General features: G+C 41.0%; 1 protein-coding gene across 4 annotated transcripts in view; it reads left to right on the forward strand.

Annotated features, from left to right (window-relative positions):
* Positions 1–307: 307 nt before the first annotated feature.
* oxr1a (oxidation resistance 1a) overlaps positions 308–17,221 on the forward strand; it is a 148,024-nt gene continuing 131,110 nt past the window's right edge. For 2 of the 4 annotated variants that reach the window (XM_085802865.1, XM_085802864.1), the window contains exons 1-2: positions 346–488; positions 12,280–12,367. In XM_085802865.1, coding sequence (XP_085658991.1) covers positions 12,351–12,367 — 17 coding nt within the window. In that variant the 5' untranslated portion in view covers positions 346–488; positions 12,280–12,350. Of the gene's footprint in view, positions 489–12,279; positions 12,368–17,221 lie in introns of all 4 variants that reach the window. The other 2 variants (XM_085802866.1, XM_085802863.1) reach the window with 2 other exon arrangements.

The following is a 17,221-nucleotide window of genomic DNA, read 5'->3' on the forward strand; positions in this document are numbered from 1 at the left end:
ACTAAAATCAATGTGGGATATTTAACATTTCCAAATTCCCAATTCTTTTGGACAAAGCTTTTTACAAATATTTTAAATTTTGCACCTTTTATTATTTTTTCTTCTGTCAAACTGTTAAATTTCACCGACAAACAGTTGAAACAAACACCATCTAAAACATTCCCTTGCTCCACTGCTGCTGCTGCTGCTGCTGCTGTATGATGCTCATTCATCCCTGCGGTGGCTCCATCCCAGGATGACAGCTCTCCCTCCTCCCACCCCCTCTCCATGCTGGGACGCCTGCTTGGTATGGTCCGCTCCTCCCCTATCCTACGTCTCACCGATGGTAGTTTCTATTGGGAGAAGGTCAAATGACTCCGCATGTCTGCCTCTGTGTACATTCCCGCTATGGTGCACGCCTGATGAAGAAACACTTCCAACACCACGTCTCGTATCCGAATATGTTTGCGAGCATCTGAAGCGACTCGTCGCGTCATGTCCTACTGAAAGTAAGTACTGATGCACGGCGACGTGTTCGCTGTCTCCGAAACAATTCACCCCGGCTTAATATGTTGATGCGGCCGGATAAGTCGTTTCCTTATAAAGGTTTAATGTTTGTCAAGTGTTGTGTTTCCGTGCAGCTGGTGCAGCTCGGCAGCAGAGATGCTTTGAAAATAGTTGTTTTAGGTGCTGTTTGCTGTGATGATTCCAGACGGTGCAGGTGAAATTCAGGTGAAGGGTCGCTGTAATTCTTCCCCAGCACGCCATTTCATGCTATTTTGTCGTTTAACTCTACTTATATTACTATCGAGAGGCAGCTTATTTCTCTTTTTACCTCCAGCATTAAGTATAACAGCCGTTTATGTTCCCTGGAATACAATTTGTACCAGCTCTTGTGAATGAATAAAAAAAGTAGACAGGAACTCCCTGTGGGAATATTACAGGAACATTTATTGATACAGTGGCAGAATAAAGATAGCATTAAGTCCAGTAAAAGCCACTGTAGACTTTCAGAGGTAATGCAAAACCATGAAAAGACATCTGAACTGCCCAGAAACTGAAAATAGGCCGATATGCAAATATAAAATAGCATGAAGTCCAGTTATTGTGAGTTGATGACTGAATGTTTACCTTCTTTACTCACCATAAGAGTTATCTGAGGTCAGGTTTAACGTGGGAGTCTGGAAAGTTCACTGCTCAGCAACTAAAAAGCTCAGAGGAAGGGAGACTTAATGAAGTGAGTCATCGGAGTGTGGCCAAACTAACCCCCCCTGCAGAGTAGCATGTAGCTAAGCCTATTACACTATTGCATAATGCAATAAGGTATAGCCCCATAAGGTAAAATATGAGCTTCCTCCTGGGGAAGATGGGTGAGAGCCTGTGCCGTATATTGTTGGGGCTCCTTAATCTCTTATTATACATCCTAATAGTCCACAGTGGGGTGGGGTGAGCATGTTCAGGTACAGAGCAGAGCTGTATCACTGTCCAGAGACGCATGCTGTGCAAAGGTAGTTTGTTCAAGGACGGTGAGACGTTCGAGGACGGTTCAAAGCAGAGAGTGTTGGACAAGTTGACAAGATGACGACAGTGTGTCAGAGTATGACTCCTTTTGTGATTATGATGTGTTGTTTCACTTCGTCCATATTGTCTTTATATTGTGTATTGTAGATTAAAAACAAAGGCCAATGATGAGCTTAATATTTTTGCATTACTGTTGCAAACGATCCAGGCAGAAACATTGTGTTCCATAATTTCAATCAGCACAGCCATACTCACAGTTTAACTATGATTCTAACTCCATATCAACGTCCTCTGGCTAATAAATCTAACAGGATTAAATATATTTTAAAACTGTCCTCATAATCTCCCAGTTTTACTAATGAATAGGCAACACTCTTATTTTCTGTGTGTATTCGCCTGAAGCCGTTCAACAGTTTTTTGTTTACTGTATATGGTCTTATTATCAACCTGCCTGTCTGTGCAGGCATAACATATCCAAAACATGCTCTATAAATACGATTTGATTGATTGATCTGGCTGATTTAAATTGAACTTTAACCTCATAGGATGAAATACACTCCCAAAGCATCACCTCTGTCAAACTGACACCGCTGTAAACGATGACAGTGACAGAAGTACACACATATACACACATAAACACACACACACCTTGAATGATGACTCTCATGATCAAATTATGCATGGTCCTGCTGGCTTTGATTAATCCTTTACCCGGCCATTATCAGTAAGTGCTTGCTGTTACCAATTGATTACTGCATTGAGATTCATGTTGATGAAACTGAGCTGCATTCACTTAGTAGAAATGATTTCATACGTGTTATTTTAAAAAAGAAGCAAATTCAATTAGTTGACTTCTAATGAAAAGGTTTCCTTATCTGTATTTGAAGTACATCAAACTGTGTTTTCATGCTGATGCTTTGTTGATGTTGTTGGTTTTGTGTTTTTTTGGGGGCTGCAGATAAGCTGAGGCTTTAAGGGATGACGCTTGATGTCGTATCAAGATGGCCATGACAAAAATTCTCTATCTTTCAGATTCATCTGCGTAAAGCTCTAAAGTCATGTGGTGTTTTAACAGCTGCAACTATCTCATCCATCTCTGCAACCTCATTAATGCGCGCGCACACACAGACAGACAGACACACACAGCTCTCAGGCACTATGCTCCCCTGAGGAATACAAACACTGAATTACTAACATCAGATCTGACTTGTTGCCAGGCAGAGTGTTTCCTGAGAACACACTTTGTGGAAAATGAGTGTTAAGCTGCTGTTGTGTCTTTGCTCTTACATTAAATGAGGTGTTTCCTGTGACAGCTTTTACACCGAACTGATCCTTTTTGACCATCCACCATAGGAAAGTAAATGAGTAGGAGCCTGAGTGGCTCCATTCATACTGAATATGAGTCAATGGCAATTCTGTTGTTTCTAAGTTAGGCAGTCCTGTGTAAAAATAGCTGATCCTGGAATAACGCTTTCTGAGTAATTCTCCTTTGTTCTATAATAGTATCGGTAGCCACTGAAGAACTGATATTGTTTGTATTATTTCTAATACATATGGTTCCTCTGAGGGTTTTTTTTTGGAGGACTCTTAAATCAAACAGACCAGAGGGGCCACCACCACTGCTGGAAATGAAGTCTTAAATCTGCCTTTGTAACTGGCTGCTACTAATCCATATTCAAACACCCACTTGAACTCCAGAAGTTGTAGACTAGACGTTCTTTCCATGAAAAAGACCAAAGAAGAATTTATGGCTCGGTGATGCTGTGTGCAGCCACGTGAGAGTGTTAATCTTAAACATTAAATCTCGAAAAGGTTAGTCTGCAACCAAAACCACCTTCCCTCTGATCACAAGCCAACGTTTTGACTTTGTGCAGCTTCTGAGGGATCTTTTATTTACTTAGTCTCAATACATGATATTTTTGGAAGCCAATAAAGTTGATTTAATGAAAAAACATGAAGGATCTACTTAAAACCCTTCATACCTGGCAGCAGCTGGTCAACTGTGATGGACAATAAATGGACTGTAGAACTGAAGTAACAATCCTTGTCATTATCAGCGATTCTATCATTGGTTTTCCTGGTAATTTAATGAGAAGATTTGGTTTATAAAATAGTGTAAAGTGTCTTGATTTAACCCACAACCACTACCCAAAGATTACAGTTTACTTTCACTGAAGCTTCACAATAAGCCAGAAATAAAGGCTGTATAATTTATTTTTCTGGTATTGGTTTGTCAATAAAATACATGTGATAACCTACATTGTAAAAAGATTTCCTCTGGTTACCAGCATCCTTTGATGAGATACAGTATCATTTTAGCCCTTGTAAATATCTGTCTTTTGGTGACAGTACTTTTTGCCATAGTTGAGTCTTTAGAGTTCATAGAGAAGTGAGTGGGACAGACAGGCACAGGTCTTGACCTTACAAGAGATTAGATAATGATGAGGCCAGTGGCAGTGATTCATGGCCTTTTGTAGTAATGTGCCCAATTGAAAATGAAAATTAATTTTAAAGCTTTCAAAGAAATGCATTCCTCCACTATGATGCTCTCTGGGTCTGCACCGGCTGCAGATATTTCCTATATGGGAAGATGTTGTCACGCCACTTAGATCTTCAGTCTAAGCTGCTATGGCCGACTTGTGTTTACATGTAGGAAAGTTGATCTGGAGTTGAAGGCAGCACCTCCTCCTCACCTCCCTCATTTTGGTCCAAATCCCCCAAGGAACGATTTGTTTCCTCTGTGTGATTTCCATCTCTTTTGTCTGGCTCCCTCACTCTTATCCCGGTGTCTAATGATACTAATCTCAAAAGAGACTTAGTGAGGATGAACATCCTCATACGCTCTCTTAAAAGAAAGAGCAGGTAGGTGAGGACGAATGTATAGCAGCAGCAGTAGTAGTAGGATGCAGCTTACATTGTAGTGGGGCGGGCTTGGTCTGGGTCTATAATAGCTTTACCTACATAGAGTAAACAGCACCATGGGACTGGTTGGAGGATTACAGAGGATTTGCCATGCTAAGCCACAGGAACCCAGCCCAGTGACCCCCTCATGTCTCCTCCTCCCTTGAACAGAGCAACAAAACCTCCCTCCTCTCTCCTTCTTCTAGTCTTCATGGCACATGCGGCATTGGGGGCTGGCCATGTGACCCAAATCACTGATTATATGGCTAGGATAAAGGATGGCGGGGGCGCTCGTTGGATGTTGATGTTTCATAAAGTGATTAAATCTGTTTCCCTCCAACTGGTTTGAGAGTGATGAGTCCATGCTCATTTCCTCTGTTCTCCATTTTTCACCCCCTGCTCAGGCCAACGGTTTCTCATAAATCTGCAAATTTTCACCTTAATGACAGAACTTATCATCCAAATAGCTGTCGAGGTGAATTAAGGGCATGTTCTGAATGCGTTTCCTCTTCTTACCAATGGAGTGATAATGTGACAACCAGATGATGTACATCACAAAACCTGCGGCACCGAACTCGATGGGTACTAGGCGGCGACGCTGTCAGCAAACTGAAATCTGATTTGGCCCCATCACTTAAGTTGAGTGAACATTGCCTTTGGTTCCACTTTGGGACACTGGCATGAAAGCTAATTGAATCAAAGCAAGAGGATGGGGTCATTTTTGAGTGACATTCCACGGGCATTTGTCTCTGTCAGCCTAATATCACACAGTGAAGTGACTCAGCAGAGTGCAGTCCCCAACCCAACTGTGGACATGTCTTTAACTCAAACTGACAGTGTTCTAGCTCCCGTACATACCTTGCCATTAGCTACTCTGCATGCTGGAAAGCTGAGGTTTTCTCTTTTTGTTTTTTGTCATCATCATGCACAAGCACAGCCTCCGAGCATGTAGAACCTCAGGAACAGTCACAGGCAGAAATAGATCAAACCAGGAAGGAAGAGGTTTATTTTGAGTGAACACTGAACTATGTCTTCATAGTTGAGATTCTTAGTGGTCGTCTTGGCGTTATATCAGTCTCACTGGGCTGTGTTGTTACTTCCTGACTGGAATTACGTTATGATGTACCAGCGAGCAAGAGCAGAGAGTTGTCATCATCGTCCCCGGTCTGATGAATGACTCTGTTGCTCGGCCCTCATGTCAATATTTCTTTAAGTGGTTCATTTTTTTTCATGAACCCTTCCACTGAGTGTGTCGCCTTTAACATCGCCTCACTTAGTAACATGCAGGAGGAACAAGAGCTGCACATGTGCAGATTGAAATCGTTCATACGAGGACGTTTCTAGGATTCTGCTGCTTTTTGCACTGTAAACAAAATGTAAAGATACGGACACTGATTATAATCGTTGGCCTGATTATGCCTGTCTCAACCAGTCAGACCAGTTTCCTGCAGTCATGGAAAGTTGACATTGACAGCTGGGAGGAAACAATCACTAACGTTAAGGATGTTGTCTTTTGATCAAGTAATCATTACTGTCATTTGTTTTGTACAGATTAAACAAACAAGATGTAATTTGCCGCTACATGTTGGCTTACTCTTTACCGATGGATAAAGCCAGACTTGTTGTATTTAGCTGATCTGATCGGCTGCTGATCTGAGCTTTATATTGATCATACAGACCCATGATGGGCTGGAATCTTCTAATTCCAATTTCATCAGTTCAGCAGTATCTATGTATATTTCTCCAAATTTGAAACAATTTATTTAGGTGCCACTTCTGAGTCTGTCTGCAGAGCTTTTGCAGACCCTTAAAGTACTAACATCTGTCTTCAATCTTATCGAAATATATACATTTTTGCATTTTCTGTGTACAGTTCAAAATGTTGAACTACTTTTGAAGATTGTTTATGTCTGATTTAATTTGGCCACATGCAAGAATTGCTGTCTTGCATGATTTACACGTCCCTGTGAGAAGTGTTTATTCTGAGTGAAACCAAACACCTTCCTGATTCCAGCACTGTATGTGATGCACATTGCTACAGTTGCATCAATCTTATCTGCAAATATTTGGAAATGAAGAGTTTGATTGTATTGTCAAACTGTTCCTTTTAAGGTTTTTTCCTTGGTTGCCACAAATATACTAGATAGACCATTGACAATGTTATACTTGAAAGTCTCTGTCTTTATATTATTTTTCCTAAGTATCACAACTTTACAGCAATTTTTGAATACAAGCTCTACAGGCTTTTGGTTTTACAGGGAGCTCGCTTTACAACCACATTTCTTTTTTTTAACCTTGTTATGTTGTATTTTAAATTCATTATTGGAGGGAGTTTAAAACGTTTAGTAGAACGTATTAAATGAATTCAGCCATTGTGAATTGTTTAGTGGAAATGGCAGTTTAAGAAGCATTATAGTCTTCCGTATTTTATCCTCATTGCGGTGGCATTCATTGACCGTCTGCTTGTCTGTAAAAGACATAACTGTAACATTTCAGGCTAGAATGAGCCTTCTGGTGCCCTGAGTACCCAAATGTGTTTAAATTCTTATCTCATATTTATATTTTATCATATTTGGGGGGGGGGGGCTTTTTGGATCTAAATGAGTCCAGTTATTAAAGGAAAGATTCACATGCACATCCACTGTCATTCTGTGGCCTAAATGAGATTCACTGAAGTGTGCCAGTCAGTACAGGGGTGTAATTAAGGCTATGTCATGTTTGTGTAATGAAATCAAGTGGGATGAATTCATTACCCCTCTCCCCTGACAGGGGGTGGGCAAAACATACATAGTTTTCTCATTTGACAGGGAAATGGGCAACTTAACAATTCAGCAATGACACAACCAACCTCAAGCATATTGTGGGGCTCTTCTGGGAGACGCAGTTAAGATGCCCCTGAGAAGATAATAGCCATGTATCGCAACAACCACGAGCCCAACGCATATATTGAGAGTCAAAAATGACAGATAGGGTGTTTATTCGTTGCCCGGTAAATTGACTGAGCATTTCCGTAATGGCACTGTGTTTCCTGCCAGGCTAATGTGACCCCTATTAGTTCAGGAAACGTTCTGCAATCAGACTCCGTGTGTGCGCCGCCAGTCACAGCCGAGGAAATGAATTTGAGAGAAAGCAGAGATGAGGGACTGGAGGGGCAGAGATGTAAACAATGGTGAGGTGCCGACAATGGGACAACCAGGAGACTGGGTGGAGAGCAGAAGGGAAAGATGAGTCATATCACTGCAGCAAACTGGGCCCTGATTGAAATGCCACTGCAGTTAGTGCACACAGATGTGGTTTTTTTTTTTTGGGAGGGGGGGGGGGGGTGTGTAACATTGAGATTTTTGGCATGAATTTACACAGTAAATGGTTGTAAATTCAAATTAGGGTTTCTTGTCACTGAATGATTTACTTTACCTTAAAAAAGCAAACATGTGCACAATCTGTATTAAAGAAGCTGCACCAGGCACTTTTCCTCACATAAATCTTGTGCAGTTTTATGATGTCAGTAAACTGTTCACTGCATCAATATACAGTCAACCCTAACCTGACATTAGAAACTCAATTGTTCAAAGTATTTTGGATCTAGCACTGTCCAGACTTTCCTCATCCTTCTTTACTGCAACAGAGAGTGGACTTGCATTAAGAATAATATGTCATCTCTACCTGCTGTGTTACGTGGGTGGTGGAGTGTTGTTTTCTTTCCTCTGTGCTTCTTCATGGCTGTTACTGATTTAGCTGCATGCTGGGCCAGCTAATCCCACCCCTGATCAATACTCCACTTCTCTTGCTCATACTCTGGATCTCATCCAGGAAACAGTGCAGATGATATCTTTATTTACCCTCTCGCCAGTCATTCATAAAGCCAGTGGCAGGGAAAATGGGAATTTATATTTAAATTAGTATAGATTTGATACAGTGAATAGAGTTTACTGTATACGTGACTGAGATTTGGCTCATGTGTTTGCAGTTGGCTGGGTTTAGGGTGCACTGGAGACAATGCTTAGCTCATCTTTGTCTTGTGTGAAATAGGTCTGTCAGCCTTCAGCTTCAGTGATGGGTCAAACACATCACCCCCTGTGTCACAGTTGTTTTATGGTCTGCAGCTTTCAGCAGAAGTGCAGGCCAGAGCACCGGCGATACCTGCTGTCCCTGTGTCTGTCTGAGGGATTCGCCTCAATCCATTACATGCTTGGATGCTGATAGTGTTTGTCAGGATGCTCCGCACGCCCAGAGACAATTAAGCTGAAACACAAGGCTGGCTTAATGAAGCTCGGCAGGAAAAACATCCACAAACAAGGCTCTTCTGCCATAGAGATAGAAGTAGACAAGGTCCATTCATGTCAGGGCGAACCACAGGGCTCCGCTGGTGCACTGTTGTGGTTTAGGTTTATGCACTGGTAGTAGAGCAGAAAGATGGATCAAACCAACAAATAAAACCTTTTTATAGACTTTATACACGTAGTTACAAATGTACCACTACTAGTGATGATATACTCCACTGCTCCAACACTGTGCTCCTGCAAGGGTGTTAGTACAAAGTAGATCTGCTTTGTCAGTTTTATGGAAAGTCCCCCCAGGTGCTGCATTTGGCCCCAGAGGTCGTCTGAATTTGATCAGTGACAGTCAGCATGGACGTTTTCTGAGGTCAGACTTTAAGGTCAAGGTTTTCTTCCAAAGAGGATATTAATATTGATGAAATACAGTATTGTGGAACAACTGTACACAGCCAATGTGACTAATCAGGATATAGCCATGAAAGACAAGCTTTGTGTTTTGCATCTGCACTGATTAGGGGTATTATGATTTCAATATTTATTCTAAGAAATTATCTTCTTAGTCATCGCCAAGCTTTTTTTTTCTTTAAAGCAGAAGTAAGCGGAATGTTTGTGTTAATACAAGTCTTAAATAGTTATATCTTCCGACAGCAATCACTTACATAGAGTGTTTGGTCCGAAACACGGGTCTGTCAGTCACTCTGCTGAGGAGAAAACTTCTTGTATACTTCCTTGTATCCTACAAGCTTTATCCAATGAGGAGAGAGAACGGCATGAAGGGCTGTGTGTGCAGCCAAGGGATGCGCGTGAATGTGGTGACGTAGGGACTAGGACCAATAGATCCATGACGAGGGCGGGGACTGCTAACTCCGTCGGCTGACAAAAAGTTAGCCAAAACGACCGGATTGCTTACCTCTGCTTTAATCTAAGTTGATGAAGAGTTGATAAGAGCATAAATAAAATGATGGCAACCTGAGTTGAGGATCTAAATCATGATCAGTTCTTGTATGAATTTTTACTCTGCATATTAAAAAGTATAACTGTCAATGTCAAGAGACTGTTGGCATTGACATGATACACAGTTTTAAAATTCATAGGACATACACAATTAAGATAAAGTTACTTCTATCATATACAGTACCATGATGGAGGAATGAATCTGTCATGTCTGTTTATGCCTGCATAAACTGTTGTGATGTGTTCAGTGCACTGCTCACCTGGAGACTCTACTGTCACTGGTGCTGCCTCCTCCACCCCAGCTGCCACCTGTAGGCATTGTCTAAGTTCCCCTGCTGGGAAGTTATTATTGTCACTCCCCGATCTCTGCTTCACAGAGCCTGGTTTATGTTTATAGCCAGTGATAAGGTCAGAGCCTTGAACTTATTTGTCTTAAGCATCCTTTACTTTTTCTTCTTTGATAATTTGAAGTTGCTTTTTATTTTAGTTGTATATTGCTATATTAAAAAACCCCAAAGCCAAGTAAAGTTGTCCTCACATAAGCCCTAAATCTACTTTTCTTGTTTTGGGGTAATATAGACTTTTGAGAGATTGGGGGTTTGATATTATTTTTGTGTGGGGAGTTCTGGGTCTGGAAAAGCACTCTGTGTAATCATTTTAAAGTTCTGCAAAACACTGTGACAAATAGTAGGAAGAGTCACATTTTTAGCAGCAATATAGAAAGAAATTAACTGTATATGTACTCCCTGGGATCTAATTTTTCCCCTCCCGGATTAGATTAACAGTTTGCTTCAATCAAATGGAAAGATTTTAAAAGAATTTGCTTCTGCTGAGCATGTACCTGCAGTCTTTTATGGTGATGCATTTCTCATCTCATTAACGACGTTTCCCTGCTGTCACAACTTGATGAAATGTATAGAAACAGAGCCTATGAGATACGATGTACAGTATAGTCCAAAAAAAACAACAACAATTTTCAGGGATGGCATTTTTTCCTCTTTATGAATCTACAGTCACAATATAATGCCACAGCTAATGCAGTATTGTATTTACTATAGGTCTAAATAGATTACTGGAAGCTGTGGGCTCATTAAATCTGTTATAGTTGAACCTTGATGATGCTGTGACGGTATCAAGTTCATTTTAAAGTCAAATCCCTGCAATTTAATCGCATCAGCCTCTGCTTTACCGAGTTTAATGCTAATTAGCCACAGTTAGCATGCCAAGATGAGGCTACATTGGCTAACATGGTCCACTTAATAACTGCACATTGTGTTTTTAACTTTGTCATTGAGAGCTGTCTCTTCTGTTAAAATATGTTTTTTTTATTTACACTGATGAAACCACCTTAAACTGGAGACACACACAATGTTGACAGCAGCTTTTGCCCTTATCTCAAATGTTTGTTTTGTTTGACTTCTAAAATTGAGACCGCTCTAATCCTTAATCCAACTAATTGCATTATCAAACGGACGTCACACCTTGAAAGTAATACACAGACGGGGTAATTAATCTTAACTGCAGGCTGTATTTTTCTCATTTGCAAACACAGTTCGCCAAACATGATATGATGAGCTCACACATTGCCGTGGCAGCTTGCCTGTGCTGTTGTTGTCTGCGAATCATGGAAACCACAGAGCTGGCTTCTACGCGGCCGTAGCTTACTTACAGAAGCGAGTACATCTGCGGTTTCCATGTCACCTGAATGAATTATCAGATGTTTCCAGTGTCACTCTACTTTGTTAACCTTTACTCCTGCTTATTCAGCTCTCCTCTGCTCCCTGCCAGTATGCAAGGGAGCAAAATCATTCTCCAAGTATTATAAATTAGATGCTATGTGTGTGTGTGTGCAATGCATACGTGCTTGTGCGTCTGATGACTGATGGAGGAGAGAAGAAGGTAGATAGGACTGAGCTTGGTGCTTTAATCACCCCACACTCCTTCCCTTTCCCTCCCTCCTTCCCTCTGGCCCTCCACTCATCTCATTACAGACAGGAGAGGGTGAGAAGTGAGGCCTGCATGGACCTCAGCATTAATTATTGAACCCTATCTTCTTTTACTCCAGTTCCTCCTCCACAGTCTCTGATAACCTTTACATGAAAGAGCAGAGGCTAACTCCCAGCCATTATACAATGTGGTACAGTAGGTGTAGTATAGATGTATAGAGAGAGACCCAGTTGGGGGATATAACCGTTCAGAGATGGCCACATAATGGCCTGTGTGTGATATGTTTGTCTACACAGGAAGATATATTTCCCTGTTTTAATTGCATTTTAATTGTTCCTCATTGTTCCAGTTGAGCGTCAGCACTAATTCATTCCACTCTGTTTTTTTAAAAGGGTGTTGCTGCTGCTGTTGTTGTTGTGGCATAGTTATTAAAACTGCCATTTGACTCCATGCTTTGTCTTTGTCATGTTGGCTGAGTTATGCTCAGCTCATTGCCTCCTGCCATGCCCAGTCAATTTGCCGTGCTCAGTTGGAGGCCAGCTAATGGAGGCTGTTTAGGTCAGCGTGGCCAAGGCATGCTGGCGACTTGAGGGCGGCTTTACTGTGATGCTGGAAATCTCACTCTTATCTCCCTCTGTCCCCTGCCCCTCTCTCTTTTTTGTGTGTGTGTGTGTGTCTTTGGTGTGCGTGCTTCCTGCAGGTTTGAAAAAGTCAACATCAAACCCCGACCCTCCCAGAGCCACTGAGCAGGAGAAAGAAGACGCTGCCAAGATGTTCAGCACCAAAAGGTCAGCACAATGTCACTTTTGATCTATTCTTATCAGCTCATAATAAATAATACAAAAAAACAAAATGCTGGCAGAAATCTCAGGGCATTTTAAAATGGCCTCTGCTGATAATGGCTGACATTTCTGGTCAGCTGTGGATGCATTTGGATGTGAAAAGACACTGAAGTGACAAAAGCTGGTTGATTTCAGGTCACAACACAACTATGTTCAGAGTTCAGTCCATACTTTCAATATATACACACTTACATTATACTGTATACACTGTATGTGCATAAGTACTTGCCTTCAGCCTTTGTATGAAGATAAAGAAACCCAGTTTACAGCGTCCTTTGGTCGTGTGTACATTCTCTATATTTAATGTTGCCTGTGGTCACGTACAGTCTGCATAAATCATTTAACACTTTGGCTTTTCTCGATGTTGACTGCAAGGTAGAAGTGGTCACATTGCTTCGCCGGGATATGCACAGTGGGTTTGGTGGATCAAAACAAAAGGCTTCTTCTTGCTCCTTTCATGTTATTTTAATCCTTGGTGAAACAGTTCACAGCACACACATGCAGGTTTGGTTTATATTTCAGTATCTGTGGTGCAGGATAAATTACCGACAACAACAGCTCATTTGTTTTCCCACTGAAAATGCAAATGTGTTTTGACTTCTGAACGGTGCATTTTCAATCAATATGGTTATAATGTAAAGTTATATTTACCTTAGAGCCTAATTTTGTATTAATAGCTATTTCTGCCTTATAAGCCTACAGAAGGGCGTAGAAACTGAACCTTGTATTTTTTTAATGGAAATTGAAGCAGTGAAATATTACTTGTTTTTGTATACTGTATGTGCAGAAATTGCATCTAAAATATAATATTGACAACAGCATGGCCACAGTTATCAACTTGGTTTATCTTTGTGCTACATTTGAAAACATTTAAACTAGTTTTCAAAAGATGATCAGACAGTGACATATTTAGTGGCTTTTTGACTTTGGCCTCGACTCCATGAGGACAGTCGCTGATATTATTCAGTGTGTGTGTTCTCAGTTTGCCATCAGCATCCTAATATGATTAGTTTGAAACTGCCAGTTTTTAAAATGTCAGATATGTGTAACAACTGTGATCATCTGGTGGCATCCAGTGACTTTTTGTAGAAATATAGTCAGTGGCTGGTGCATAGTGTCTTTGTTGGCTGTAAGCCAGTTGTTACTAAGCCTCTGAGGATGTGAAAGCCCTTCATATTTTTAGCAGAATCTATTTACTATGCTGTGATTAGACTAACAAGTGACCACTACACTGGTAAGATATCAATTGCTTCCTTCTTTTTCTTTACCTACACTGATATTCACAGAAGCCATTTATTCTAGTCTTTGGATGTGATAGAGACCGAGTGCTGTCACAATGCTGCATCCAGCCACCTGTCTCCTCGCACTTGTGTGTGCGATCATCGTACTGTGGGTGAGAAGATGATTAAACCAAGCCAGCTCTCCATCTTCAGGGAGCTGTGTCAGCACAGTAGATGACACGGATACGCTCAAAATGACTGTAATAGGCTGCCATCTTGAAATTCAAAGCTCACTCACATTTTTTGCTGAATATGAAACAAAGCATTTTTCTCTCGCTAAACTGCTGAACCAAACATAAAGTGGCCGAGTAAATCTGTGTATCTCTCGCAGATTGCCGTGTGCTGCTGTGGCTTTATCTGTGGATGTTTAATATTAGTTTTTTCCTCCGAGGTACCCTCGAGCCATCTCAACCCTCATGTACAACGCAGGAACATAATTAAAAGTCTTTCATTAAACTTTAATCACTCAGTCATCTTGACGTACCTTTGATTTGAATGGAATGAAATGAAATGTGGAGCAGAGGCATGCAAAACATTCTCTGATATATGAGCAGTTTCTCTGTAATGCGTGAGCTGCAGTTTATCCACAGCTTGATTGTTTATGTCTACATTAAAATGCAACTGGAGCGTTGTTAATCTGACTCTTTCAGTCTGGATCAGAACATTTATGAAAAGGAGCTTTGATGTGGGATACTAATGTAAACGTCCCGTAGCTTTCTCTGCCTGCTATGATATGACTGAACAGTAATCCTCCTCGGATGTTGGTTAAACATACTTCACATTCCCCAACTTTAAGGTTGAGTCTGATAATTAGTTCCTGTTAATCTATTGGTTCAACCTGGACATCATGTTCATGTCAGCTGGTGTGTTGATGGTATGGAGCAGACAGGGGCAGATAGCCAACAACAAGAATTTACCTCCTGTGCATCACAGCAACCTCACTGAACTGCAGTTTGCATTGACTGCCTTTTGATAATGACCATTGGTAACCTTAAAATAAGAGGAATGGATATACTGTTGTCTTATTGACATAATGTACAGCAGCCTCTAAGGGTGTTTCTGCTATGACTTTGCAGTAGGTTACAATTATAGCCCCCAGTTAAAATGCTTATATCCATACTGTATGTTTTTGTTGGTCGGTGGCAAGAGTTTGTATCTTCAAATCTTTTAAACTTTCCTCCTAGATGAACATAGTGGTGGTTAACCTGTAAAATGAGTGGGCTGATGGTTTGTGTGGTGGTGATTCCTGGTCTGAAGTAGTTTCAGTCCGTGCCTGACTTCTTTTGTTTTATCTTGTTCTGACCAACTGCTAACAAGTAAGAATTATCAGTGTAAACTGTCACTCTCATCCATGCTGGGGACCATCATTGTGGTTATTTTTATTCGTCATTGCTGTCGTTCATGGATGTATTAAAAGAACTGTGTACCAGACTCAGTGTGGTGCCCACTCACTTGATTTTGAAATGCTCACAGAGGGCAGAGGCCAAAAAAAAAAGTTTTCTAGCTTCAGGGTTTGCTTCTACATTTTGCAGCCCACCAGTATTACCACCAGCGGAGACTTTCTCACTAGATTTCATGACCTTTAGAGACTTTAGAGGGCTTTTTTTAAAAAGTGCTTTATACTCTCATCTCTCGTGACTTTTGGGCAGACAGTAACTCCTCTGTCACCAATCTTTCCGAGCTGTGCTGTGGGTGTGTTCTGCTGCAGTCTGTGAGTGAAGGAAAGCAGCAGCAGCAGCAGCAGCGGATTCAGTCAACCGACCAACAGCTAAATGGGCATACCTAACAACCAGTCACTAATCCTGATTGTTTGTCTGTGAACTCCTCCGTTTGTTTTTGTTCTGAACAATTTAACTTGACAATTTAAGTTTATGTAATTGAATTTGTTCCAGGGCCTGGATACCTCTCTGTCTCGCAGCCTTTCCATTTTGTCTGTACGGCAACTTGCATGAAAATTTAATTTTAGATATTGATCAGATGTTGGCAGCTTGAATAAAATAATTATAGCTAATGATAAAAGTTTCCATACACATGTGTATATTGTATATCAATGAATTCCCTGTTCAACTATGTTACCCAAACCTCTTTTGTAATGAAAATAAAAGGAAACGTATCTGAAGTATAACCATGTTGGCATGCACACCACCTAATTTGAAACCAAATTGAGTTTCACAGCCTCACAGAGACTGTTTAACATTATTAACATTTGCCTTTTCACTTTCACTTCAAGACAGGGAAACACTATGGGTTGTTTATAACCACTGTAAAATCCAAAGTGACAAATGCTGTAGTAAATAAGCAGGTTATAGCCCTAATACTCCTGACTCTAGACGGTTTTATAGCAGCTTTTGCACAGGTGTTTCAAGGTTTGTTCGGTGTATTTCTGTCATTTCTCTGAAATGGCTTCTGGCTCCAGATTTGTGAACCAGTGTAGGGAATCAGGTGGATGACGATTCAGTTCAAGACCTAATGTTGTTGCTGTGTTGTCAGCTATTAGACTGTGACTATTTATATCAACCTGTCCTCCTCATTTCCATCCAAATCTACATGGCCTAACTTCTGCATGGTCCTAGCAAAGAGTGACGTTTTTGATTTATAAGGTGAGTCATCATGGCTCTGTATTTATCTTGTGAAACTATTAAAGACCTCAGGCCACACCGATTTTTATTCAGAAACTGAGCCTTAGGACTAGCCGTCTGGACTTTTGTGATGTCACCCTATTCAGCCAAGCCTTTTCAGACCTACTGTTCAACCACACGAGATTTGGTTTGTTTGGAGCTTTTATCTAAAATCTGAGGCCACCATCACTCAAAAGCAGTCAGCCAATCAGAAGACAGGATCAGAACCTCTCGTCTGACTGGCTCACCAACCTCTTATATTATTGCTAGAGCGATGTGAGAGAAATGTAAAACTACATTGAGATGGTTTATGGCAGAAATATCGTCTTGTTGATATCAACACTTCAAACAGAGCAGGGGTTCTGACCATTTCACATAAAGTTTTTGGACGTGTTTCAGCCATGTCTAGTGTTTTCATACTAAAAATTCTGTTTCAAGATCATGTTTGTTTGACAGTTTATACGTAAATTGTGCAGTTCTCGTCGTAATATTCTGCACAGCCTCAGGTTGACCCCAGGCTTCCAGTTGGAGTCACTCAGCATTATCTTTCCCTGGCTGTGTGGAGGTGTTTGTTTGGATGACTGTCACAAAGAATAATTCGTTTTCTGTCCCCGTTGTTACCCGTGTTTCAAAATTGGTTCCTCCCAGCTGTTTTGGGAAAAACTGTCGGGACAGGAACAGGAAGTAACTGTCATGCTGGCAGCAGCTCAGACTTGAGATCTTAGAGAGGCGGCGTGAAGGTGTCACAACTGGACCAGTAATTGCTTTCAGTGGGAGCTGTAATGAAATTACTGCAATGCGAGTTGGACTCATTAGCAGCAAAATGGTGGAGTATAAGAGGGGGTTTTCTCCGAATCTCCCCAAAAGCTTTTTTTTTTTTTTTCAAATGTTCTGCTGTGATG

This window comes from Trachurus japonicus, chromosome 16, assembly GCF_045865225.1.
Source record: "Trachurus japonicus isolate A0001 chromosome 16, Traja_1.0".
NCBI lineage: Eukaryota > Metazoa > Chordata > Actinopteri > Carangiformes > Carangidae > Trachurus > Trachurus japonicus.